The following is a 27,213-nucleotide window of genomic DNA, read 5'->3' as shown; positions in this document are numbered from 1 at the left end:
TCAATTACCAATGTGCCATCTCTTTTTAAAGACTTTGTACTTCCAGAATCAAATTAGGGACCAGAAAACACTTCCATGTGTTCCTGCGACTGAGATTTCACAGCAGGAACTGCCCTGGAGTTCTCCCGTATGCGGCCTGAACCGCACCTTCTCTTTGTTGTCCAGCAGAGCAGAAATCCGAGGGCTTGATGATGACCGGTAGATGGAAGAGCCTCGGTCCCTTTGGGCTTCTCTGGAATTGGCCACCTCACTCAGCGTGTTGTGGCTGCCAGTTTTCCTGAGTCCCAGTCTCCACGAAGAAGGAGATTCATCTTTGGGCTCTTCGGGCTTGTTAAAAAGGCTGGAGGAGAACTATGAGCGAAGAAGCAAAGAAAAGGGAGGGGAAAGGTCTTGAAGATTCTTTTCAGCCTATTTGCCTCTTCCCACAGGCAACATAAGGCAGTTCAAGAACACATTCCCTTCCTCACCCGGCAGACGCTAATAACCTCTCAAGGCTCCCTTTCTCCCCAAGCCAGAAATAACCTTGGATTTTTAACACAGACGGAGTTGCTCTCTGAGAAATTAAACACTATTTGCTCTCTTAGCAATGAGTACTAACCTAGAACACCAGGAGATCCACATAATAGTAAAAAGCCTCTTCTTTTGCTGAACTCACTATGTAACTGAAAATAGGACATTTCACTTTTCTAGGTCTCAACATACTCATCTGCAAAATGGTGATAATGAGCTTATTTCCATTTTATAATGTGTGGAGACTAGAAAACACAAAGGAATCAATGTATAAATATGCTTTAAGGTACTGTGATATGACTGTGGGAAACTGATGCAAGTTAATACTAATAAAAATGCTAAAAGCCACTCCACTCAAATTCTAATTGCTTATTTCAAGAAAATAGTTTATTTGATCTTAGCCATGTGTTTCAGATTTCACCAAGCAGCCAAATTAAAAAAGAAAAAAAATGGTAGATGTCACAGATTGCTGCCAGGAGAACTTCTTTCAAAAACATCATTACCATTTCCATCACCATCATTTCATTAAAAAAAAGAAAAAGATTTTAACATCAGAAAAGAAAGCTTTCTGGAAAGCTTACAGGATCTTTAATTATCTCATTCTACCATAAACCACAGAAATCATCACAGACCGTAGTGTTAGCCTGAAGACCAGCCTGGAGTACAACAGGTCTTTAGAGCATCAGCCCACAGTCCTTTCCTGGGATTGGGCGACCCCTCTGCAAGATGGCTGGAGTCTTTCTCCAGGTATCAGGCCACCTTTACTGACTGGAGTAGTGAAAATGCAATAGAAACACTAAATCACTCATCTCCAGCTCACACTCAGATTTTCTCTTTTTAAGTAGTCATCTGAATGTACATATTTATGTCCTCCTTCCAGCTTCAGAGGCTCAATCATGTCAACTCTTTACAAGTCACCCTGATTCTGAGAGGAAAAATGCTTTTCCCAGCATTATTTTAGCAAAGTGGAATAAGTCTATGTGTATATATACATAATATTATATATGCCCAAAGTGGGGCTTGAATTCATGGACCCTGAGGTCAAGGGTCACATGCTCCACCAACTGAGCCAGCTGGGTGCTTATGTATTTTTTTATTTAGTATTTTTTATTTATTTTTCAAATGTTTATTTACTTTTGAGAGAGAAAGAGGGAGGGAAGGGCTAAGAAAGAAAGGGACAAAGGAGGTGAAGCAGGCTCTGTGGTGACAGCAGCAAGCCCGATGCCGGGCTCAAACTCACAAACCATGAGGTTATGACCCAAGCCAAAGTTGGACGTTTGACCAATTGTGCCACCCAAGTGCCCCAATTTAGTATTTTTTTTAAAAAAATACAAGAAATCTAGTCACACCTAGAAACAGTGGGAGTATGTGAGGTACAGCTAAATGACCGGATGATGAGTGAGGGCTATTTCTATCTGAAACATCTCCACGGATTCACAATGATGCTCTTGGCAATAACTAAGCAGGCAGACCTTGGTTTCCTCATCTCCACAATGATATCATAATCCTGTCTTTTCACTTCATGAAGTACTAAGAAGATCAGTAAGTTGGTAGCTATAAAACCATAGAGTTTTTTCATCAGCTTTCTTCCCAAGAACTCAGATTAATTCTTAACCTCAAAACTACTCTGTGTACTTTATAAAGCAGAGTCATTATTCAACTCCGTCTCTCTGACTAGAAGTCCACAGCTTCTCAGAGGCCTGGACCAAGTTGCAGGAGGATGTGTCTCCGGTATTTCAACATGTCCCTCTACTTCTGCTCTCTACTCATCTTAAACTATAAAGACTTTACTTATTAAAGTAAACTTTTAAACAAGAAGTAAGAAAAGGACATAAGTCTCAAATCAATGAATACTGAATGCTAGATATTTTCCCAGCCCAGTCAGAGATTTACATATACCTACCTTAGCCTTAGATATGAAAAAATAGGCAACTGACAAAATATCTTTGGTCCAGATTACTATATCCTATGTTATCTAAACACATTGTAGTCAAATTTGTTTGGTGATGGATTTATAGTTTTTGTGAACAATGTTACAAATATATGTGTTCACCCCCAATTTCACACCCTGAAGCCCTAATCCTCAATATGACTGCAGTTGGAGATAAGGTGTCTGTCCGCAAACTAGGAAGAGAGTCCTTAATAGGAACTGAGTTAGCTGGCATGGTGATCTTGGACATCCTAGACTCCAGAATTGTGAGAAATAGATTTCTATTATTTAAAGCTACCCGGTTGGTGGTATTTTGTCAGGGCAACCTAAGCGGACTAAGACAGACAAGAATCTATCTGCATTATCTTGCAAGAATGTATCTCTAAGGCCTTTCAAACTGTTAGGATAGTAGGGCAAATATAATTTTCAAATTAATTCCAAAATACTCACTCTCCTAGCTGAAGAGGCAGAGAAGGTATTCTGAGCTGGTGGTGGTATCTGTTCCGTAATAATACTCTTGCTTTCAGAGTTGGAATGGTTGTCAATAGCTTCTGGCTTTTTATCTATTATTTAAGACAAGAGAAGCAACAAGTGCAAGTATGAAAATCTTATCTATGTATGTACTTTCTTGCTAACAGAAAAGGTTTACCTAGTATCAAAACAGATTCGTAGGGCTATGTGATGCTTGGACTCAGACTAAAATGAAATCTCTGGTAACTGTTGCCAAAAGGAAATAAACTCAGTGGTATTCCTTTCTTGGTAGGCTCTAATTCCTCAATATACAACTGAAAACTTTCTCCATATTATGTATCATATATAAAATTTATCAATATGTATTTACTAAGACTCTACTCTATTTTGGGAGGTTGGGCAGGAAAAACCAGATAGATCTTGCTTTCTAGGTAATTACAATCAAGAAAAGAGATAAGATGTATGATGATAATAGCAACAACACAAGCTCATATATAAGTTAGGTGCTAAATTGGTTGAGTCAGATTAAACAGGGCTTTCTGAGTTCAGAGTAAATCCTCTGAGGGAAGAAACAACAAGGAAAAATACCACAGAGAAAGCTGGAAGACAAATAGCAATTGGCAGGAGGAAGAAAGGATATGAGTAATGACTCTGAAACCAAAATACATCTGTTGGTCAGTATATTTAAGTCTAAGCAGGACTAATTTAAGCAGGCCTAATTAAAGTAAGGAGTATTCTTAGGATTACAATAAAAAATAAAGGTAGAAAGGATTACAGAGGATATTGTAAGTTAAGCCATAGAACTATAGTTGGTGAACCCTCTTGATAAACAGGCTATCTTACAGGGCCATCAAGTGAAAATCTCATCTGTCTTGTTCACTGTTATATATCAGATAGCCAGTATTGTGCTGTACCTAGTAGGTGTGCTGGGGCTTCTAATCTATATACTCTGGAAACAGAGTCCCAGGGTAATCCACCTATGAATTATGTGACAATTTTAAGCCACATCCCAGCTGTGTGACATTGAGCAAATTACTTAACATATATGAACCTCTATTTTCTCACTAACTAACTAGGGATTTAATTCTCGCCTATAAATTGCTATAAACACTGGAGACAAGGAGCGCCTAGGTGGCTTAGCTGGTTGAGCATCACACTTCAGCTTAGGTCATGATCTCACAGTTTGTGAGTTCAAGCTCTGCGTCGGGCTCTGTGCTGACAGCTCAGAGCCTGGAGCCTGCTTTGGATTCTGTGTCTCCCTCTTTCTCTGCCCCTCCTCCCACTCATGCTCTGTCTCTCTGTCTCTCAAAAATAAATAAACATTAAAAAAAAAAAAGACTAGAGACAATGTCTTTAAACTGCACAGCTTGATGTCTGGCCAGAATGAATCCCTACCTAGTAAATAGTCGTTTTTATTAATGCTATCATTTTTTTGTGGTTATTGTAAATATTCAAGGCATTCTTTAAGTATTACCTGAGTATCTCTATCCCCAGGAAATATACCTTACTAGCCAATGCAACAGACCATTACAGTAAGAAACTCACAATGAATCTATACCCCAGTGTAGTGGCCTCTCAGATTGACTCTGGGCTTGGCAGTGTAACTTTCTATGGCCATTGGGACATTAGCAAATGTGACATATAAGCAGAGGCTTGGAAAATGCTTGTGCACTGAATCATGCCCTTTCCACTTGTGGAATCCAACTGCCATATGAAGAAGCCGGGACTAGTCTTCTTGATAATAAGAGAAACACCTGCTTCCTAATCAAACACTAGAAAGGTGAGTAAGGCCATCTAGGACCAGCCATCCCCCAGCTGACTTACCAACTGACCACCAACACATAATGAAGTCCAGTATTACCACGTGGAGAAGAGGAAAGTCATCCTAGTGAAGCCCTTCCAAATTGCCAACTCATAGAATTGGGTCCATAAAAATGGTTGTTTAAGCACCACTAAATTTGGGGATGGCTTGTTATTCAGCAATAGATACCTAATATACCAAATGTTTGAGCCAAATAAATAAAAGAGGAAAACAGAACTCCAAATCAAACTGCATATATTCACCTCAAAATAGAATTAGTATACTTTACAAATACACTTATATGTAAGACATATGAAAACTGCATTTTATGGACCTTTAAAAACAGGATCAATGCAAAAACAAATCCAGGATAAATGCTTGTTCAGCACATACATAATGTATAAGGCATTATTTGGAAAGGTTTAGATATAATCCAGTTCCCCAAATTCTTCCAACATATACTTATATATATTTATTGAGCACCCACTATATAGAAAGAAGGTCCTGTGCTAGGCCTTACAGAAGACAGAAAGACAAACCAGACACACAATACATTTCAGTGCTTCCCCAGTTGGTAGGGGAAGAACAGAGGAGATGAGAAAGAAATGGAAATAATGCTAAGTAGTATAAATAATAAAAAAGAGATTCAGACAAATAGCTAGCAGTCAGAGGAGGGAAGAAAAACTTGTATCTGCGATGAGAAGGCTTCATAAGGGAAGTTGATTTGAGCTGGACGTTGGGACATGAGTAAAACTTCAACCGGCAGAAATGAGCAGCGAGCTTGCTGGGACCATCTGGTTTCTGCCTCCATCAGGCTTCTGAAACTGCCGAGATTACCAGTGACTCCCCAGTCACTGTCTCTTTCTAATTCTCTCCCTTCCCATTCCTACCCTGGCTTTTCTGATGCAGAAATACAAACCCTGGTTTTCCTCAACCTTTCTGACCATACCTTTTTTTGCCTCCTTTACCTCCTAAACACACCATTCTTTTTTATAACATCTTTTCTCTACCATCTCTCCCTTGGGAAATCTCATCTTTTCCACAGTTTTAGCTTTTACTTTTTAGGCAGATAGTTTTTTTTTTTTAATGAATATAATTTATTGTCAAATTGGCTTACATACAACACCCAGTGCTCATCTTAACAAGTGCCCTCCTCAATGCCCATTACCATTTTCCCCTCTCCCCCACCTCCCCATCCACCCTCTGTTCTCTGTATTTAAGAGTCTCTTGTGGTTTGCCTCCCTCCCTTTCTGTTTGTAAATAATTTCCCCCCTCTCTTTCCCCTATGGTCTTCTATTAAGTTTCTCAAGATCCATATATGAGTGAAAACATATGATATCTGTCCTTCTCTGACTTATTTCATGCAGCACAATACCTTCCAGTTCCATCCACGTTGCTGCAGATGGCAGGATTTCATTCTTTCTTATTTTAGGCAGATAATTACCACATTTCATTCTGTCCCTGCTACTCTGAGGAGTCCCAGATCAAAGTCAGGATCTTAAACATGCCACTTGCCAGGTATGAGACTGCCTAACCTCCTACAGGATTAATTGCCCATGATAATACAGCAGTGATGATATGTACCTCAAAGTGTGGTTCTAGGTGCATTGCAGAGTAAAAGAGCACTACACAAATGTAAAGTGTTGTTATAATCCCCCAAATGAAGTACAACCGTACTTTTTTAAAAATTTAAATGTTTATTTAGTTTTGAGAGAGAGAAAGAATGGGAACAGGAGGAGAAGAAGCAGGGGGAGCAGGGGGCAAGAAGATCCAAAACGGGCTCTGTGCTGACAAGAGAGAGCCTGATGTGAGGCTTGAACTCACAAACTGTGAGATCATGACCTGAGCCAAAGTCAGACCCTTAACCCACTGAGCCACTCAAGTGCCTAAATACAATCTTTCTTACTAGTGAATACTATTGACTCCACTTCTCTCTCTCATGTGGCATGTATTTGATTCATGTATCTGCCTTCCTATTCCCCTTATCCCCTAGATGTGTTCAGCAAAAGCATTTAATGAATGTGAATGCTTATCCTGTGCTTGGCATCTCACAGAAACCCAGCAGTAAAAGATAACCTAGAGTTCCCAGCCAAAATGAGGAGTGCTACAAAGGAGATAGGTAAAAAGTGTTAGAGGGATACAAACAGGGGAGCATTTATTATGAGGTGGGAGAACAGTGAAGTGGTCCATTCCTTTTCAGCTTCTTATATAGGAAAACCTGAAGAAAGGGCTTCTGCAGCATGGTAAATCCCATAGCTTCTAACAGAAATCACTCAATAAGCATTTGATGACCAGAAATGAATTCGAAGACACGAATAAATGTTCAGAAGTAGGAAAGCTCAGGGCATGTCTGGGGAAACCAAACAATCCAGCTTGGTTCATTGATGATCCCTGGACAGCACTGGAAAGGTGAGCTGGACATGGATTAGGAAAGATCTTGAAGGTTAGGCTATAGGGTTTGGGACTTGCTCTATAGGCAAAGACACAAGTGAGGAAGGTGATCATAGACAGTTTCTGGACAGGGGTGTAGCATAATCAAAGGGTGCTATGGGTGTTTTACTCCACAACAGCAATGTAAAGATGGGCTGCAGGGCACCAGAGACCTGAGGCATGGGTACCACAAACCAATTATAGTAGTTCACGCGGCTCCCTGCCATTCTCTAATAGCTTGGAAGCTAAGAAAGTGATCTAGAGCAAACCAGATAGTAATACCTGAAGCCTAAGACATGCAAGTACTCAAAAACCAATAAAAACATAAAAAAGATGAATATATATAAATTTTGATAGGTACTACACCAGCATTTCCAGAGTAGGCTGTGCCTGCTCAATAACAGAAATTCAAGGCTCCATGAGTAAAAGGTCATCTCCTATGCTACCAACTTAGCTAGTGTTTATCTTCTCTACACAATCAATGGTCTCTAATTGCCTTTGGTGACATTCAGTGAGCTAACACTAATACTACTAATACAAGCCAGTGAGTGCAGGACCCTGTACAGTAAAATCTTAGTTATCATTAACTTCTAATTATCCATGAAAGCTATTCTGTTGCAGTTGAACCTCTATTCAATGTAACCCAGTATTTCTTTCCTCAGCGTTTGCCTGACCTATGGGTGATTTTATAGCACGTTGATCTGACCATGTTGGGCTTCCTGTCTTGCCATATAATAAACTCAAGAAGTACCATATGAAGCACATATAATTAAGAGTCATAAAGGTAAATACAATTTTGTTCCTTCTTCAATCCCCAGCTTGGGAATTGAAGGAGCTTCATATAATCAGAAGGAAAAATGAAAAGATCTTGGGATTCTGTGTAGGGAATCAGATGAACCTAAAAACGAAATGCACATTTTCACCAGTTGGCTAAAGATATTTGACCAAATGTGTCTCTGCAAGATCTCTTCTCCTCAGTCTCTTAGCATACTGAATTCTGGAGTCTGGTCTCTCTGTCCTACCAGCCCAAGGTCAGACAGATGGCTCCCTTACATACACAACAATTTTTTTGTGTACCTTATCATATGCCTACATAGAAACTGGTACACACATTCTAACATAACTCATAGCTTTTACAACCAAGTTTTTACTCAAAATTTGATACCTTATCTTTGAAAACTAAACTTAAAACTCTTTTTGCAGCCCTCTGAGGCCTCCTGGCTGTGATAAGCAGTGATCTCCTTGCATTATGGAAACAGGATCTTTGCTAGCAACATCTTTGCATTACCTGCTTCCTTCTCGGTTTCTGACTCTGAAGCTTCATCTTCACCTTCCTCCTCCTCCGAGCTGGAGCTGCTGGACTCTTTGTTTTCTTCCTCCATTTCTTGGGACTTGGGTATCTCTTCTTCATACAGCATCTTCTCTTTGCTAAATTAAAGAAGACGATTTGAGTACAATTCATAAATGGCAAACTATTTAAATTCACTGATGATCAAGCATAAAGAGAACAAGTCTATAAACCTCTGTGTAGAAGCGATAACTGAAATACATCAAATCCTTCTAAATTCTAAATTCTTTTGAGTCCTTGGGCTTTTGCAGACTAAGGTTTAGTATTTGACTTCAGAATATGACTTAAGTAGATTTCGCCTGTTCAACACACATGAAAAAGGAAGGCTATGAATCTTGATGGTGATGATGCAAGCATATATATTTTAAAAGTCATTTACCATATGTTTACTGAGTGCTTATTACATTCCAGGAATCATGCTAGGCCCTGGTATGGTGGTGAACAAAATACACATGGTCCCTGAGTTCACAGAACATATAGTTAAGGATGCAATGAGGACTAGGAACCTTTAAGCCAAGGGGAAAAATGTTGCATACAGTCTCAATTAATTTCTAAATTTGAAACACATTCACCCATCCTCAGTGTTTCCCCATATCTCAATGCCACCTCCTTGCCCTTCAAACATTCAAACACAGTTTCTTTACTGTATAAACTCCCAAGCTAAGTATGTCACACACACATAGCACCTACACACAGCAAAGCTCATCACATTTCTCAAGCCCTGAATGTCTTACTTCTTAAAGAGTCCACTCTGCAACTTGCTGTTCAGGTCTGACTCAATGAGCTTATTCCGTGTCTCTTTTTCACTACGAAGCTGGAAATTGAGAAAACAGAGAGAAAAGAGAAGTTGTTGACTACTGGTAAAAGTTAGCAGCAATGAGAACTCAAAATGGTACTGTCATTCTGAAGACAGGACCAAAACCAAAAGGGGAAGAAAAAACTGAGGAAAAGAGAAATATATCAGTTGGGTCTCCTTAGAAGGCAATGACAGAGAAAAATCCTCATCCAAGGTAAGAGAAAAACCATGGTATGAGAGGTTCAATAAAACTACCTATATGAAATATCCAAAACCAATCTTCAAAAAAAGCCTGGCCTCTAGGGGCATCTGGCTGGCTCAGTCAGAAGAGCATGCAACTCTTGATCTGGGGGTGATGACTTAGAGCCCCACGTTCAGTATAGAGATTACTAAAAAATAATAATAATAATAATAACCTTAAGAAAAAAAGCCTGACTTCTGGTGGATTAGGAAAAAAAAAAAGGAAAGAGCTTTGAAAGAATTCTTTATGACCACATACTGTATTCGGTTGGCAACAGTTCTCAGGAAAAAAACAGGTACTAAAGGGGAAATAAGCTTTTAGAATAAATCATCTTTTATTTAGCTACATGCTCTGCACAAAATGTGTTATATCCCTGGACCACAAAGTTAGGCAGGGAGCAAAGATAAGCACCATTCCCAGTATAAAAATGTTATTTAGTGAAAATATTATGTTCAAAAACCAAACCATGCTGGGTAAAAGATACACAGAAACTCTATTATTTTTGCAACTTCTATATGAGTCTAAAAATTATCTCAGAATACAAAGTTTAAAAAAACAACAAAAACCAAGGGTGCCAAGTGGCTCAGTCAGTTGAGCATCCAACTCGTGGTTTTGGCTCAGGTCATGATCTCAAAGTCAAGAGATCAGTCCACCTCAGTATGCAAAGTATACATCTTAGGAAGTTTGCTGCTGCTAAACGACAGCACCAATACTGTGTTTGCAAAGTCCTAAGTTTTAGTTTTGATTCCAGTTGCTCACTAAAGAAGACAAAATGAACTGTAAGCTGTGTTTGTCTGAGCTGTCTATATCCAATTTTCCAACTAAGCCTTGAGGTAACAAGGATCTTCACTTTACCAGTGCAGACGCGGTACTGAACACGTGTGAGGGCAGACACGGTAAGTCTGTCCCATCAGTGAGCTATATAGCTCTTTCTTTCAGAACACCTCCATGTTTCTCTTATTGGTCCTAACCTTGAGTTCACATGCCCTGAGCCACAATCATGCAAAGGAAAGCTAGGGATTTCTTTTTGTCCCACTTTCTTCAAACATCAGTCCTGATCATCAATAACTGATCTTTATTCTCCTTGCCCACATTACTCATCCCACTTATGGGTGGAAATTTGAATTATTTACAGTTTGTCTGTATACTAGGTGGTTTTTTCATTCCACAATCTATGTGGGTACCACAATTACGTAGTTCTTCTATGTAGCACAAAGCAACACAATGATATGTGCAGCCAAACAATAAAAGATTAGAATGAGAAGAGAAAAGAGAATTGAATTCTGGATATCTGATGAATACTGAATAGGTATGAATCACTGACCAAGTACGGTCCAATGCCAAAAGGGAGTTTTAGTTTTGTGGCCTTGTTTGCTTCTTCAGAAAGAAATACATTCCTCTCTGTAGTGAATTACTTTAAATAAAGATGTCCTTCCAGCCAACAGGGGAAGTCATGAGAGGTCCTCTACCCTGGTGCTCCCTACTTGGAAAACACTCTGATTTGAACATATCACATTCATTTTCCAGGACTCGAGGGTAATTATTGGTTTGTTGTTCTTGTCATTTTTTAAAATAGATTTTATTTGGTTTTCTTAATGTTTATTTACTTATTTCTAAATGTTTATTCATTTTTGAGAAAAGTGGGGAAAAACGGGAGCAGGAGTGGGAGGTGCAGAGAGAAAGAGGAATAGAAAATCCAAAGTGGGCTCTGCACTAACAGCAGAGAGCCTGATGTGGGGCTTGAATTCATGCATTCCTGAAATCATGACCTGAGCTGAAATCAAGAGTCGGACACTTAACCAACTGGGCCACCCACGTGCCCCTGTTCTTGTCATTTTTTACTTTCAGCTGCCTGAGGGCTCTCTTATAATGAGTAAACTTTAACAACAATGGTTTCTGGGATATCTTCTAACAGACTATTGCTAGTCCCAGAAGAAAACAATGACCATCTCTGAAATGCAGATATGCCCATTTCAGCTCCCAGGAGACAACTAAAACAAGTGACTGAGATATCTGTGGTGCATTGTTATAAAAGCTTCAGAACTAAATGTTTATTTATTTTTCAGAGAGAGAGAGAGAGAGATGGAGCGCATGTGTGTACTCTTGTGCCAGTGGGGGAGGGGCTGAGAGAGGGAGCGCGAGTATCCCAAGCAGGCTCCACAGTCAGCCCAGGCCAAACTCCGGGCTTGAAACCACGAACCATGAGACCATGACCTGAGCCGAAATCAAGAATTGGACACTTAACCAACTGAACCACCCAGGCGCCCCCATTGTTACAAAAGCTTTAAAGCATTAACTGAAGACTCACCACATTCTGCTTCTTCTGGAGCATCTCCAAGTGCTCCACAAGACCCTCATCAGCCACATCAAAAGGTGTCTGGCCCTGGCAGAGTAAAGGGGTACCACGGTCAACAGAAAACAGAAGTAGTGATCACATGACTTCATCAGAAAACTATTCAATATTCACTTTATGCCTTTGTTCCAATTGATAGCTGCTTCCCTAACTAATCTATTCTGCTTTATAATAATGCCTTCAACTAGCACAAAAGAAACAAAGAACAGCACGTCCTTTAAATACAGGTTTTTACATTTTGTAAACAGTATTGAAGAAAGCATCCTATTATCTCTAATGCTTATTGCCTTTTGGCAAATAATCCATTGAAATTTCTACTTGTGCCTGTTCTAAAATGGTCTTAATTGCTCTGGTAAATTCAATAAGGGGCCTTTAAAAGCCTCAGAAGGAGGTTCAGGGGACATGTCATCTCCCTTTAAGTGAGAGAAGGGTATCTCTTTTAGGAAATATCAGCACGGTTTAAGACACTAACCCATAATTTGAGGAGGAAAGCTGGGTTCAGGAGAGATGTGAGGCAGGTAAGAACATCTACTAAATCAAAAGCCATGTCTCTGGATTCCTAGAAAATCAGTATATGTGGGGATAGGAGTTTCCGGGCTTCTAAAGTTGCTTGAAGTAAGGCTGAATAACACTATTTTCAGCCAGACCCAAGGATCTTTGTCATTATAATGTTTTTTTTCAATGACTGAATGTGAGCAGAGCTCAGCTATTAAAAGTTTAAAAGTCTTTGAATTAAAAATAAAGTAAAATACAATTTTTCATACTTCAGCACAAATAATACCCTTAAGGACTTCCCAATGCTCATTTTTGCCAAAAGCAAATATCTTTTTTTCCTATTTATTTTAGGGGCTTCAAGATAAACAAAATCAGAATGCTAGGGGAGTGGAGTTTTATTTAACATAGCAAGCCTCTCTGTGTTGATAATGAGGCAGAGGGAGGGAGGAGGATGTGGGGAGCAGAGCCATAGCTACCTGTGATGTATATTTCCCTGGACAGTAAGCCTGGCCATTTAACTGAGACTTTAAGCTTTTTGTTCTAGAGACCCAGCCACCAATCTCATTGCCCTTTAGAAGGTCAGGCATACTAACCAGTTTGTTCCTGATATCCATATCACAGAGTGCTTCTGCCAGGATGGAGCAAGCTTCCTTCACACCCCAGTGTGCAGCAGCATGGAGGGGGGTCCAACCATCATAATCCTGAACATTGAGTTCATAGCCAGCCTGGATTAAGAGTCTAAGAAGAAAACCCCAAATATGACATTTATACCCTCTACATTATAGTTTTCTGCCAAATAAACTATCACCTAGTTGATATTTCAGATTCTGGCCCTGAAACCACTGGGGTCTTGTGATTACTTCTGTCCTCTAAGGCACAGCTCAGTTTTTGTAGTTACTACACTGAGAACCAATCATGGGTAACAGTTATCAACCCTCCGTGAAAGGTCATGTGGTATTTCCGAGGCACGCCCATGTCGCCCCATACGAGAGAAGTGTTTAGAGAGGTTGTATGCCTTTGAGATTAACCGAGGCCCAATTAAATGTGCCAAACCACATAATTCTGTTACAAGGTGTGTTCTCCACCTCTAGTGCAGGGGGAGAGAAACATGTAGAGGCACTTTACTTACTACCTTTCTAGTTGGTCTTTCCAGGACCCCATATGCTTTACTGTAGGCTGTCACACTTCCAACTCTGCAAAGTATCTGCAGGGACTTCTTGTTACTACAAAACTATAATCTGTGTGCAAGAAGGAAGAAAGGTAGGACTTCTGAAGCCCCAAACTGCACTGACCTGATTGAGGTTCCCTGTACCACAGGCCTCCAGACACCTTCTAAGAAGTGAGCATAGAGAATGACACTCATATTCTGCTTACTTCTTAGGAAGCGTCTGGAGGCCCGTGATACAGGGAACCTCAATCAGGCCAGTGAAACCCCACAGTGGGGGGAATATGAAGCACTGGAAGAGTCTGGCCGCAACTACACAGACAGTGCTATTAGCTCCCCATGATTTGGGAAAACCTGTCAACAGTAGGCACCAAGAGCTACATAGAGCACGTGTGGATGGATGTAAGGAAAAACAGAACAGGCAGAGGAGTAGAATATAACTCCCTCATATAAGTTTAACTCTCTTACTCTAGCTGGACACAGCACACTCAAAATCTGTAAAGTTAATCTAAAGAGCCCAAAGAAATCATCTATGTCCAAAAAGGACCAAAATGACCTGACGGGAATGATTCTGTCCTGTATTACATGACACCAAAGGAGGAGACTGCAGGGAAAATAAAGATAAATCATAGAGCTGGAAGCGATCATGTAAAGTCATCTTTCAGGCTAGTCTACCTCAACTCTGTTTTATATCATACATTTCAGTGAGAAACTAAAGTGATGGTAGAAGGGTGGGAGACCATCGATGGATTAATATCACCGAGATATAAGAAAAGACTGCATGATCAGAGAGGAAAACAATAAGAAAGAAATGCATTATAGCTGAAAATCTAATTCACCCCCTGCTTCCAAAACCCAGCCCATCTTCTCCCAGTCTAGCAAACTCCCAACTGAAGTGAATGGACAATACCTGAGGACCTCAGAGTAGCCCTTGGCAGCCGCCACATGGAGGGCAGTGGCCCCGGAACGAGGCTGCCTTACGTCCTCTATTTTCCCACTGTTGAGCCACTGGCGGGCATCCTGTAGCATCTGTTGTTCTTCTTCTTTTCTTGACTGCTCTAGGTCAACTCCTGCAGCAACCAGATAGCCAGCATTACCAAAGGTCCACTTAAATCTGATGGGTTATTTTCCTTAGATTCTAAACACATCATAAATAAAACCACAAATAACACTTTAGTCACCAAGTTGGGTATTCATCAAATTTACTTTATTTTTTTTTAAATAGCAATGATATTTATATACATACTCGTAGTTTTACCAGGGTTAAATCATCATTTTAAACACCGTGTGATGGCAGAGCCATTAAAGGAACATGCTTCAACTTGCTTTTAGTTTTTTGTTTTCTTTAATATATTTTTTAATGTTTTTATTTATTTTTGATACAGAGAGAGACAGAGCATGAGAGGGGGAGGGGCAGAGAGAGAAGGAGACACAGAACTGGAAGCAGGCTCCAGGCTCCGAGCTGTCAGCACAGAGCCTGATGCGGCGCTCAAACCCACAAACATGAGATCTGACCTGAGCCGAGTCAGAGGCTTAACCGACTGAGCCACCCAGGCGCCTGTTTTTAGTTTTAAGAACATAAAGACCAAAGGGACATTAGTTTTGTATTAAAATATTTGTACAATGCTGTACACTACAAAGACCTTCTACATGCTATACCACATTAGTTTGCCAACAATTCTTTGAGGTAAATATAACAAATTACTATCGCCATTTAGAAATGAGGAAATAAGCATAGAAAGGTGAGGCATCTTTGCTCAAGGCCACAAAACACATCAGAGCTGCGGCTAGAACTCCAATATCCTATGTCCCTGTCTATTGCTCTTTTCTACTTACTACACCGTAAGATTGGTAACCAAAAATCTTGGTTTTACGGAGCATCTGGGTGGCTCAGTCAGCTGAGCGTCCAACATCAGTTCAGGTCATGATCTCATGGTCCGTGACTTCAAGCCCCATATCACGCTCACTGCTGTCAGCCTGTCAGTGCAGAGCCCACTTTGGATCCTCTGTCCCCCTCTCTTTGCTCCTCCCTCACTTATGCTCCCCCCAAATTAAATATTTTTTTTAAATCTTGATTTCAGGTATGATATACTTTAAAAATAATCTACCTCTAATGTTCATTTCCATATGTAGGGAAATATACTACCTGAAGCTATAGAATCTACAACAGCTGAGTAGATCACATATAGTTAAAACCTCCAAGGGAATGTAGTTTTTTTTTCACTTTAAAACATTATGGAGAACTCTCAAAAGTTCCACTGTTTAGCCAACAACTCTCCAGCATCCGTGCCAGTGAAAAGGGGATAGGGTAGGACATCTCCCCTTATATAAAACAATTACATGTCCCAAATACAAACATACCCATCCAAAGAGTTTTATACCCCCAAGCAGGCTTTATCTGTGCTTGGTCTACTCTCTTCTAACTCATTTCCTAAATGAGAACCTATCTAAGGATTATCTATCTGATCTGGGGAGACAGATGGGCTGAAAGGGTAAGCAATTTATTTCCTTTTTTTCCGAGTGTCACTAAGATACAACAGGTATATAATACTATGTAAGTTAATTTTTCCAACATGTTGATTTGATACTGACATAATGCAAAATGATCACTACAATAAAGTTAGTTAACAACTGTATCACCTCACATAATTACCATTTCTTTTTTGTGCTGGGAACATTTAAGGTCACTTAGCAACTTTCAAGTTCATAATACCGTATTGTTAATTATAGTGACCATGCTATACATCAGATCCCCAGAACTTCTTTTATAACCAGAAGCCTGTACCCTTTTTTTGATCAATATTTCCCCATTTGTCTCCATGCCCAGCCCCCAGAAACCACTATTCGCCTCTCCATTACTATAATATCATACAATATTTGTTTTTTTCTCTGTCTGACTTATTTCACTTAGCATAACACCCTTATTTCACTTAGCATAAGGCCTATCCATGTTGTTGTACATAGCGATATTTCCTCTTTACATATTCCACTTTACATATATATAGAATATCTTTATCCATTCATCCATAGAATGACACTTAGGTTCCTTCCATATCTTGGCTATTGTGAATAATGGTGCACTGAAAGTGGGAGTACAGATACCTCTTTGAGATTTTACTTTCATCTCCTTTGGATATATACCTTGAAGTAGAACTGCTAGATCATATGGCACTTACTATTTTTAATTTTTTGAGGAAATTCCATACAGTTTTCTATTCACACCAAATGTGTACAAGAGTTCCCTTTCCTCCACGGCCTTGCCAACACTTACTATTTCTTGTCTTTTTGATGATAGTCATTCAAACAGGTGTGAGGTAGTATCTCACAGTGGTTTTGATTTCCATTTCCTTGATGATTAGCAATGTTGAACATCTTCTCATGAACCTGTGGGCTATTTGTACATCTTCTTTGAAAAATATGTCTATCCAGTTCCTCTGCCCATTTTTAAGAATTTATTTATTTATTTATTTATTTATTTATTTAGAGAGAAAGCGTGTGTGCATGTGCAGGAGAGGGGCAGAGAGGGCGAGAGAGGATCCTAAGCAGGTTCCAAGCTGTCAGCACAGAGGCCGTTGTGGGGCTTGATCCCATGAGCTGTGAGATCGTGACCTGAGTCAAGATCATGACAAGTCGAAATTAAGAGTCAGATATTTAACCAACTGAGCCACCCAGATGCTGCCATATATGACTTCATAATGTTGAGCTACATTCTTTTTATATCCAATTTGTTCAGAATTTTTATCATGAAATGTTATTTTATCACATGCTTTTTCTGCATCTGTTAAGATGATCATGAAATTTTTATCTTTCATTCTATTAATGTTGTGTATCATATGTTGAACCATCCTTGAATCTCAGAGATAAATCCCACTTGTTCATAGTGTATGAGCTTTCTTGTGCTGTTGAATTTGGTTTGCTAATATTCTGTTGAGAATTTTTGCATCTATATTCATCAGGGATATTGGCCTATAGTTTCCTTTTCTTGTACTGTCCTTATCTGGCTTTAATATGAGGATAAAGCTGTCCTCATAAAATGAATTTGAGATGTTAACTCCTCTTCAATATTTGGGGAAGAGTTTGAGAAGGACTGACATGAATTCTTCTTTAAATGTTTGGTAGAATTCACCAGAGAAACCGCATGGTTCTGAACTTTTCTTGTTATCTGATTACTGATTCAATCTCCTTGTTATCAGTCTGTTCAGATTTTCTATTTTTTCCTGATTCAATCTTGGTAGGTTGTATATTTCTAGGAATTGATCCATTTTTTCTAGGTTATCCAATTTGTTGGCATAGTTGATCACAGTAGTCTCTTATGATGCTTTGCATTTCTGTGGTGTCAGTTGTCTGCCTCTTCTTTCATTTGATTTTATTTTTTTCAGTCGTTTTTTTCTTAGTCTAGCTAAAGGTTTGTCAATTTTATTTATCTTTTCAAACAAACAGCTCTTAATTTCATTGATCTTTTCTATTGTTTTTTTCTGGTCCCTGTTTCATTTATTTCTGCCCTGATCTTTGTTATTTTCTTCCTTCTGCTAACTTTGCGCTTAGTTTCTTCCTTTTTCTAGTTCTCTCAGATGTAAAGGTGAGTTGTATATTTGAGATATTTCCTTTCTCCTAATGTAACCACTTGTCACTATAAACTTTCCTCTAAGAAAAGCTTTTATTGCATGTAAAACATGTTTTAACACACTGTATTTCCATTTTTGTTTCAAGAAATTAAAAAATGTTTTTAATGTTTATTTTTTACATTTATTTATTTTTGAGAGACAGAGAGAGACAGAGCGTGAATAGGGGAGGGGCAGAGAAAGAGGGAGACACAGAATCCAAAGCAGGCTCCAGGCTCTGAGCTGTCAGCACAGAGCCCAATGGGGGCTCAAACCCACAAACTGTGAGATCACAACCTGAGCTGAAGTTGGAACCCAACCAACTGAGCCACCCAGGTGCCCTGCAAGATATTTTTGAATTTTTCCTTTGATTTCTCCTTTGACCCACTGGTTGTTCAGTAACATGCTGCTTAGTCCCCACATATTTGTGAATTTTCTAATTTTCCTCCTGTTTTTGATGGAATGTTCTGTATATGTCTATTAAATCCATGAGGTCTAAAGCACAGTTCAAGTCCATTGTTTCCTTGTTGATTTTCTGTTTGGATGACCTATCCAATGTTGAAAGTGGAGTACTGAAGTTCCTCTATTGTCAAAATAGACAAGAATAGAATATATCTAATTTTTCCTTTCAGATGTATCAGCATTTGTTTAATACAGTAAGGTATACCAAAGTTGGGTACATATATATTTATGACTTATATCCTCTTGTTGGATTGAAAGGAATATCTAATTTAGAACACGCCAGAATTCCATGCAAAGAGTAAACTGTCATGCTACAAAATTAAGTATACATTTGAATACTTCTTCCACCAGAGCATACTCCTTAATTGAAGTCAGAAATCAAAATAGAAAAGCTGGTTTCTTAAATCAAAGCTATTTTTAAAACCCCAGTTTGTTTAAAAAAAAAGTTTTTGTAAATCGTGATGCCAATCTTAGGATAAGGCTAGGTGGGACTGAATAGTAAACTCAGTATAAAGTTCTTTAATTCAAAGGATACAAAAATTATACACAAGAAGGCAGTAAAAACAAGTATTTACTGCCCTAGAACATCATTATTTTAAGGTAGGCATTGGCATACTTTCTATAAAAAGCCAGATACCATATATTTTCAGCTTTGTGAACCATTCTGTCTGTTCAAGTCTTCTGTGGTGTGCAAATGCAGCTTCGCATATTATGTAAACAAATGGATGTGGCCAGAACTGGATCATATCAGGAAAGGCCACGGGAGCCAAATCTTTTGGAATGACGTGCAGACTGGGGCTTACACAGTTTAACAGAAAAACTAAAAACCACTATAAATCATGTCCACAAAGTTTCCTGATGGTTCTAGTAACCTTCCTAAAACTTGTCCTCTCGGCTATCTATTTGCAATTTTTTTTTTTTTTAAAGAACCTAGAGACGTTCAGGACAATCCTGACTTATTCTCTCATATAGATTCTTCTGGAAATTGAGTCATAAATAGAAATTGGCCCATCCTAAAATTTATATTGTATATTATCCTTTCTTTAAACTTCATAATGTATAGCAAAACACCATGTATACTCAGTGAGAAATGTGCATGCTCCTCATCCGTCTAATTTGTATTATCAAAGAATAATCAGGTCACTCCCAATTCTACAAGGGGCATACATCCTCAGATATGGCAAAAACAAGGAATGACTAGCCATCCCTTGGCATCTGGCCTATCCTTGTGTGAGTTCTTAAGAGGATACGCGATGTTGGTGATTGATGACTAAATGCCATACAGACAGATCTAATCCTCGCCTATCATATGATAATGAAAAGCTCTTTACAGAAAATGGATTATTTTCTACGTGGCAATGTCTGAGAGTCTCTCCTGGTCCCCTCTCATCCCTTAGCTTACCTTGCTTCTTCACTTGTTCCAGAAGAAGATCCTTCATGGCAGGCTCTTCTGCAAGGTCAGAGGGGACTTCACCTTCACTATTCACAATACCCACACTGGCTCCATGGTTAATGAAATATCTGTAGACAAGATCCAGCATCTACATTATCTATCAATCTGGTATCAATTCAAACACATGCGTATGGTCTTCAATTCAGAGTAAGGCCACTGTTTTGAGGTTTTAAATATGGTGCCAGATAATGTGTTCCACTATTAATTTCTAACTCCATTAGCCTTCAATAATTAGAACTGGAAGCTTCTCTATTTCCTGATGAGCAATGCCAACAAACAGGATTTATTTCACACTCATATTCCTAACTTCACCCTCTCACTCCCATTGGATAGCAAGAGACTTTCTAAATACCGTAAGGAAGAAATGCAGCCCTTAAAATTTATCTACCATCCCTGAGGTCCAAACAGATTCCAAAAGGATTTATTATGCTTGTAATGCTGAGAATGAGTGCTCTCAGAAGATATGTAAAGAAATAATTCTCACAAAAACTTTCTCAATGCCACATTAAAATATATTAAGTAGCACTGGGGTATGAAAACAGAAAAATAATGAATTAAAATGTGCATGAATCTGCGTAACTCGTGCCTCCACAATACAACTCTCTTCAACCAGCCATCTACATGAAACTAACAACTCTAACAAGAAACTAAATTACTAAAGAAATGGTAAATTCTAAATAGATTCTGTATTGAAATACAATACTCAATCCTGAGGAAGAAAAGTCTGATAATTTTAATACCTTAAATGGATGTTTTTTGGTTTTCAGAGTGTTTACACATAAAATTACATAATGAGTCAGACAATTTTATGAAATAGACAAGATAGTAGCACTATCTCCACAAGAAATTGAGGCTCATCTATGTTGAGTAATTTTTTTTAATCATACAGGTGGCAAATGACAGAGGCAATGGCCCCACTCTTCCATCTTCAAGTCTAATTCATCTGTTCACTAGATCAAGATGCTTTTAGGCTAGTCAGAATTCTAGTAATGCTGGGAACTCTAACAAATATTCAACAGTATTTAAAGGAGAAAGAAAAACTATTTAAATCAGATTTTAACAATTTGGTGAGCATTTATTGGACCCCCTACTATGTTTAAAACACCACATTTTAGATACTGCAGGGAATTTTCAAAAGATCAATATATGTTCATTCTCTCTTCAGAGAGTTGGCAAAAGAGAAAGAATCAACAAAGTTTATATTAAAATCATGTTTTTGCTTTCTCAGTACCTAGTACATGGTATAACAAAGCCTCAATAAATGTTTTTAATTTATCAATCAATTGCACATAAAGTGCAAAGGCATTTACAATTCATCTAATTTCCATTGTCTCCATCCTTCCCCCACAGTCTCAGAGGAAGACAGATTTTTTTCAATTCAAAGGTTAATATCCTCTCTTTGCATTCTTAATTCTATCAAGAACCAGTCCTCTGTCCATCAATTACGCCTTCATTTGCACATATTCAATAGCTTCTCTCTTTTGGTTCCTCAACTTCAGGCCAGAGGAAGATTCAACTATACCTCCCCCACCCTGAAAAATCAAAATGGAAATAATCTACATAGTAAGCATTCAGTAAATGCTTTTTGTATTGAACTGCACCCTATACTGTAATCAAACTGAACCACTTAATGTTCCCAAACACATCCCGTTCTCAATCAGCTCTCTTCCACAGCTCAGGTAGTTTCCTCCAACTGGATGAAACACCCTCTCTTTATCCTTTCCCTTCTAGAAACTTTCCATATCTTTCGGGGTCCATTTAAAATGCTTTTGCCTTCATGTAGCCCTTGCCTGTGCTCAACAACTACTTTTTGGTCTCCTTCCTATGACTCCAGGCTCTCCCCTGACCCCTCCCCAGCTCTAGTTCTAGACCTCTGCCATGACACTATTGATGCAACTGCCTAATCAAGCTGAAAGCTACTTGAGGGCAAGAACTGTGCCTTCCTCACTGTTATCATTGCCAGGACATTGTGACATCGTCTCTCTTCTCTTGGCACTCCATAAATATTACCTCAAATAAATGAAACATCCTAACTACTCTGCTCTGACATCTATTCCATCTCTACTGGATCAGGCACAGTGTCACTTGGGTATACAGGCCTCTCTATTTTCCCCTCTTCCGACATGTTCTTATGCCAATGATCAAGAAGACTCATTTCTTGAAAGCAATCTGGCTCACCATAACTCAGAGATTACTGTTAAGCAAAGCTACCTTCCTACACTATTTTTAAGGAAAAAAAGTAAAAACCTATTTAGTTTCACACTTTTGCCTGAATAAGAATAAATACCAATCTATAAAGTAATATTTACATTACTCCCAAGAATCTTTATAGTTACCCAGAGGCTCAGAAATACCCACTAGCATAGTAAATATGCCCTTTAGAAAATAAAGCATCCCTATTCTCCATAACTCATCACTGAAATAAAGTACTTTTACTAATATCTAAAGGAGGAAGAAAGAAAATGTAATGTGTTTAAAAACGCAGAATAAATTAGCATCTCAATAAACTATAAAGCCAAACTAAATGCTATACCCTTGAGTCAATCTACTGCATCTAAGTTAAAGTTATTGGTAATAAAAACATAAAACATCCAGCTAACTAGCAATAAGCCTCAACTCAAATGAAAATGAGAAAAATAATAGCCTCTAAACCTCTTTTTAAAAATATATCATACCTACTTCAAATATGAGACAAAAAGATAATGGAACATGAAATCGAATGCACTTGGATTCCTCCTGAAAAGCTAGTCTGCCTTTTGTTTGTTTCTATTCCCTTGAAATTTAGAATTCCTATGATTCTGAGAATAAGAGTATAAAATTTAAAATCTTTAAGATACAAAAATAAAAAGACAAAATGATGAAGGGCTAATCTTATCTAAAACATTGTTCATAGGCCCAAAGGTAAAGTAACCAAAATGAGTAATATGAGCAGTGAGGTTTTTTTCCTTGCACAGAAAATAGTGCTACATATTGCAAATAGATAAATAATGACAAAGTCGGGGTGCCTGGTTGGCTCAGTCGGTTAAGCCTCTGACTTTGGCTCAGGTCAGATCTCACGTTCGTGGGTTCGAGCCCCACGTCAGGCTCTGTGCTGACAGTTAGCTCAGAGCCTGGAGCCTGCTTCAGATTCTGTGTCTCCTTCTCTCTCTGCCCCTCCCACTCTCATGCTCTGTCTTTCTATCAAAAATAAATAAAACATTAAAAAAAATAATAATGACAAGGCCAAAACCTTTCTCATAATGATATGCATAATGAAAGATAAATTAAAGAAAGCCATCCCTACCACTATCCCACCCATGCAAAAGATTCTAGTCTAGATCATCTCCCTCCCAGTCATACTTTCATTTGACTGATGGGTAATAATTTTTACGAGGAAATAGTAACTCTAACTGATTCCTTTCATTCAAGGTAATATTTATTTGGGCAGGAAACTGTTAAATTTTGAACTTATTTCCAAAGAAGCTTGTTCATCCACAGAGATGAATTAAAGAAACCACTGTAAAAACGCATTTACAATTATTCTCTGTGCTCAGCTTCACAAAAGGAGGAAAAGAAAGAGACTCCGTGGATAATGCCAACACAAGTGATCCTAATTCTAAGCATGAGCTCTGCTTGTTACCTTCCAACGGACAAAAAGTGAAATTCTTGAACATAATGAGATTTGGTAACTCAAAAATCACAAACAAGCCCTCTAAAAATCCCGTTGTCTACTTTTTAGAACAAGCAGCCCAGTGAAACACCAGCCCTGCTGCCTAGTGCTTCCCTGGCTCTGACTCCCCTGCTGTTTAACTTCTCCCACTGAGCATCCCTGGCTTGAAAGCAAAACAGAGACCCAGGCTCTCCCCCAAGAAACCTGGGTAAATCAGATTCTGTGGGAAGCCATTCCCAGGCCTCTATGTAGCTGCCAACATAATTCTCCCTGCTGTTTGCTGAATAAGAAAAATATAATAGAGTTCTAACTATATGGAAAAGGGTCTTAAAACAAGTATCTGATTTTTAAAGGATCACAGAATATTATTTTATTTAGTGAATTTACATATAACCAACCTAAATGTACTCTCATCCATAGAATACACTCAACTGCCTCATTTAAAAGATGTTTCAGGGATGCCTGGGTGGCTCAGTTGGTTAAGCAGTCAACTTTGGCTCAGATCATGATCTCGTGGTTCATGAGTTTGAGTCCCATGTCAGGCTCTGTGCTGACAGCTTGGAGCCTGGAGACTGTTTCAGATTCTCTGTCTCTTCTCTCTCTGCCCTTCCCCTGGTTATGCTCTGTCTCTCTCTGTCTCTCTCAAAAGATGGATAAACATTAAAAAAATTTTTTTTTAATTTTTTTATTTTTTTATTTTATTTTTTTTTATTAATAGTTTATTGCCAAGTTGGTTTCCATATAACACCCAGTGCTCTTCCCCACAAGTGCTCCCTTCCATGACCATCACCCCCCACCATAAAAAATTTTTTTAAAGATGTTTCAACTCCCAAAGTTTCTTTCCTATTTAAAAACAACGTTGGGTGGCTGGCTGGCTCAGTCAGTGGTGCATGCAACTCTTGATCTTGGGGTCATGACTTCAAGCCCCACGTTGGGAATAGAGATTACTTTAAAATAAACAAACATATAAATAAGATAAAAATAAAAATAAACTTCATTCCTTCATTCAACACTTATTTAGTATGTCTTATATCCCAGATACCATGTGGTCAGGATTCTTCTGCCCAAGCAGGAACAACTAGTAGTTATGGAGGCCAGGGGCTACTGGTGTGTCTTAATAAACAAACCACTCAGCTAATGTGGAGAACAAACACATGCCAGGCCCTGCCCTTCCTCTTTTCCAGGTTTATGTTCATTCTTCTGCTATTAACCATATGGGTGTTGTGATCAGTATGTCAGGCATTTTCTACTTTCATTTGTGCTGAACACTGAGTTTTTCCTTTTTCTTTTTAATGTTTATTTATTTATTTTTGAGAGAGAGAGAAAGAGAGAGAGAGAGCAGGGGAAGGGCAGAGACAGGAGACAGGAGACAGAGAATCTCAAGGAGGCTTCGTACTGTCAGCACAGAGCTCGATGCGGGACTCAAATTCATGAACCAGGAGCTCATGACCTGAACCAAAATCAAGAATCAGATGCTTACCCAATTGAGCCACCCAGGCACCCCACTGATTTTTTTCTTAAACAATAAAACGAGTTTACAAGGAAGTCCATAAACAATTTCTAGGCCTGCCCGCGTATGTTATAGCTGCTCACAAAGCGACCCAGGTAGTGTGACAGACAGAAGTCACCTCTAAATATTCCAATAAATATGAATCCCCTGAAAGTTGAAGCAAACAAAAAATGTTAACTAAAACACTATGGATTTAGCAGCTATATATATAAAAAAAAGTATCAACTATTCCTTAAAAAGATTCAACTTCCAGCTTTTAAAATTTGTAATAGACATTACAACTATTTATGAATTCAAAGTTTTAAGAGAAGAAGAGAAATGAAGGCCACTCCTACAAAGAGTCCAAACCCACCCAGAGACTCACTCTGCTATGTTGAGATAGCCACACGAGGCCGCTGCATGAAGGGGGGTCCAGCCCTCGTTGTCCTGCTGGTTTACATTGGCTCTGTTTTCCACCAGAAACTTCACCATGTCCAAATTTTCATCAATACAGGCCTGAAAAGAAAAGTCCATTCATTCACTCGACAAGTACTTATTGAGTACTACTATGTGCCAGACACTGCTCTGGGCGTTGACAATACTTTAGTTGTAATGATATATTAATTTCTATTTCTTGCATACTGATATAAGTGTCCAGAGGATGACTTCTAGGCTTTGTAATCTTATGCAAACCCCTGAACTGTCTTCATGCTTCAATGTCTCAGCTGTGAAATAGGTATACTGATACTTAATCTTATTTACTGTACTATTAGGATTAATTGTGGAAGTGATTTCTAAAGTACTTCAAATGGGTGAGCTGCTTATCATCATACAAAAAAAAGAGAACATGTTAGAAATTACTAATTGGTTTATGAATTTTAAAAGAAAACAGTCATACAGAATCTAATGCAGTTTTCTCAGTGGGAAGCTATAGTTTAAGATCCTAGGGTTGCCAAACAATCCCTGCTTTGGTGAGAAAGGATGAGGTGATCACTTCAAACAAATGTATTTTCTTTTCATGTATTTTCTGAATGGCTCCAAACAATATGGCAAAGTATGTTTGTAGTTATGGATGGTTATAGGGATTCTTAGTGTCCATCTCATGACAACAATTAGGAGAAAGCAGAGGAGCTCCTCGAATAGAAACTGTAGGCTTACCATAAGCCTAAAAGAAACAGCCACAAATAGCAATGAGATCTGCAGACCAAAAGGTTGTCTTAATATATATGTACAGAATTAAAAGGAGGGAAAATGCCCACATTAATAAAGTTAATCATTACCAGGACGTTGGTTATTCCAAAACAGTTAGAATAATTCAGAACCTAGAAACAAATGAGACTCCTTTTTTTAATGTCACGAAGTAAGAAAAAAACCATTGACGGGGTTTCAGATTCTGCAGTGCAACTAATATTTAAGAAACTACTACTTGTTGGGAGTTTTAGTATAATATCCAAGAAGAGTATCCACAACTGTCTGTACAGGCTATTAAAATACTCCTCCCTTTTCCAAATGTATATAGGACTTAAGTAATACACATCTTACCAAGGGAACTCATGAGAACTCCCTCCAGAGATAAACCTCATGTCAATATGCCTAGAAGCAGGGGCATGGATGAACAAAGGTTGATTCACTTTGGATGAAGATTTAACTAGGTAACCCTAGTTATAAAAAGCATCTTTCCCATTTGATACTCTTTTTACAGTTACTGAAATTGGCTAACATATCAGTCTAGATTTGATTTGATGTAATATAATATATTCCTCTAACCTGACCTTTGGAAGCCAGGTGACTTTTATAGCCAAAATTCATAATGATCTCTTTTTCAACAAGTAGTTCTAAAAGTTACATTTATTCTGTGATGTTCTCTCAGGTTGATCAACTTCTACAAGCACTCTTAATTTACTTTTTACTTCCTTACCATGTAGAACACTTCATTACGATTATCACTAAATTTTTCTCATATACTGCATGTCTGCCAGTCTGCAATCCCCATAGGGTAAGATTTGGCCAACTCATTGC

General features: G+C 38.6%; 1 protein-coding gene across 8 annotated transcripts in view; it reads right to left on the bottom strand.

Moving 5' to 3' along the window:
- PPP1R12B (protein phosphatase 1 regulatory subunit 12B) overlaps positions 1-27,213 on the bottom strand; it is a 207,698-nt gene that overhangs the window by 126,525 nt on the left and 53,960 nt on the right. For all 8 annotated transcript variants that reach the window (XM_029935476.1, XM_029935477.1, XM_029935479.1 and 5 more), the window contains exons 2-10: positions 25,580-25,710; positions 20,006-20,124; positions 14,451-14,610; positions 12,969-13,113; positions 11,836-11,910; positions 9,225-9,304; positions 8,431-8,570; positions 2,891-3,003; positions 148-351 (exon numbers count right to left, since the gene is read on the bottom strand). In XM_029935476.1, the coding sequence (XP_029791336.1) occupies positions 148-351; positions 2,891-3,003; positions 8,431-8,570; positions 9,225-9,304; positions 11,836-11,910; positions 12,969-13,113; positions 14,451-14,610; positions 20,006-20,124; positions 25,580-25,710 (1,167 nt within the window). The remainder of the gene's footprint in view (positions 1-147; positions 352-2,890; positions 3,004-8,430; positions 8,571-9,224; positions 9,305-11,835; positions 11,911-12,968; positions 13,114-14,450; positions 14,611-20,005; positions 20,125-25,579; positions 25,711-27,213) is intronic.

Source organism: Suricata suricatta, chromosome 3 (genome assembly GCF_006229205.1).
Source record: "Suricata suricatta isolate VVHF042 chromosome 3, meerkat_22Aug2017_6uvM2_HiC, whole genome shotgun sequence".
Taxonomy (NCBI): domain Eukaryota; kingdom Metazoa; phylum Chordata; class Mammalia; order Carnivora; family Herpestidae; genus Suricata; species Suricata suricatta.
This window is presented reverse-complemented; position numbering and strand designations above follow the sequence as displayed.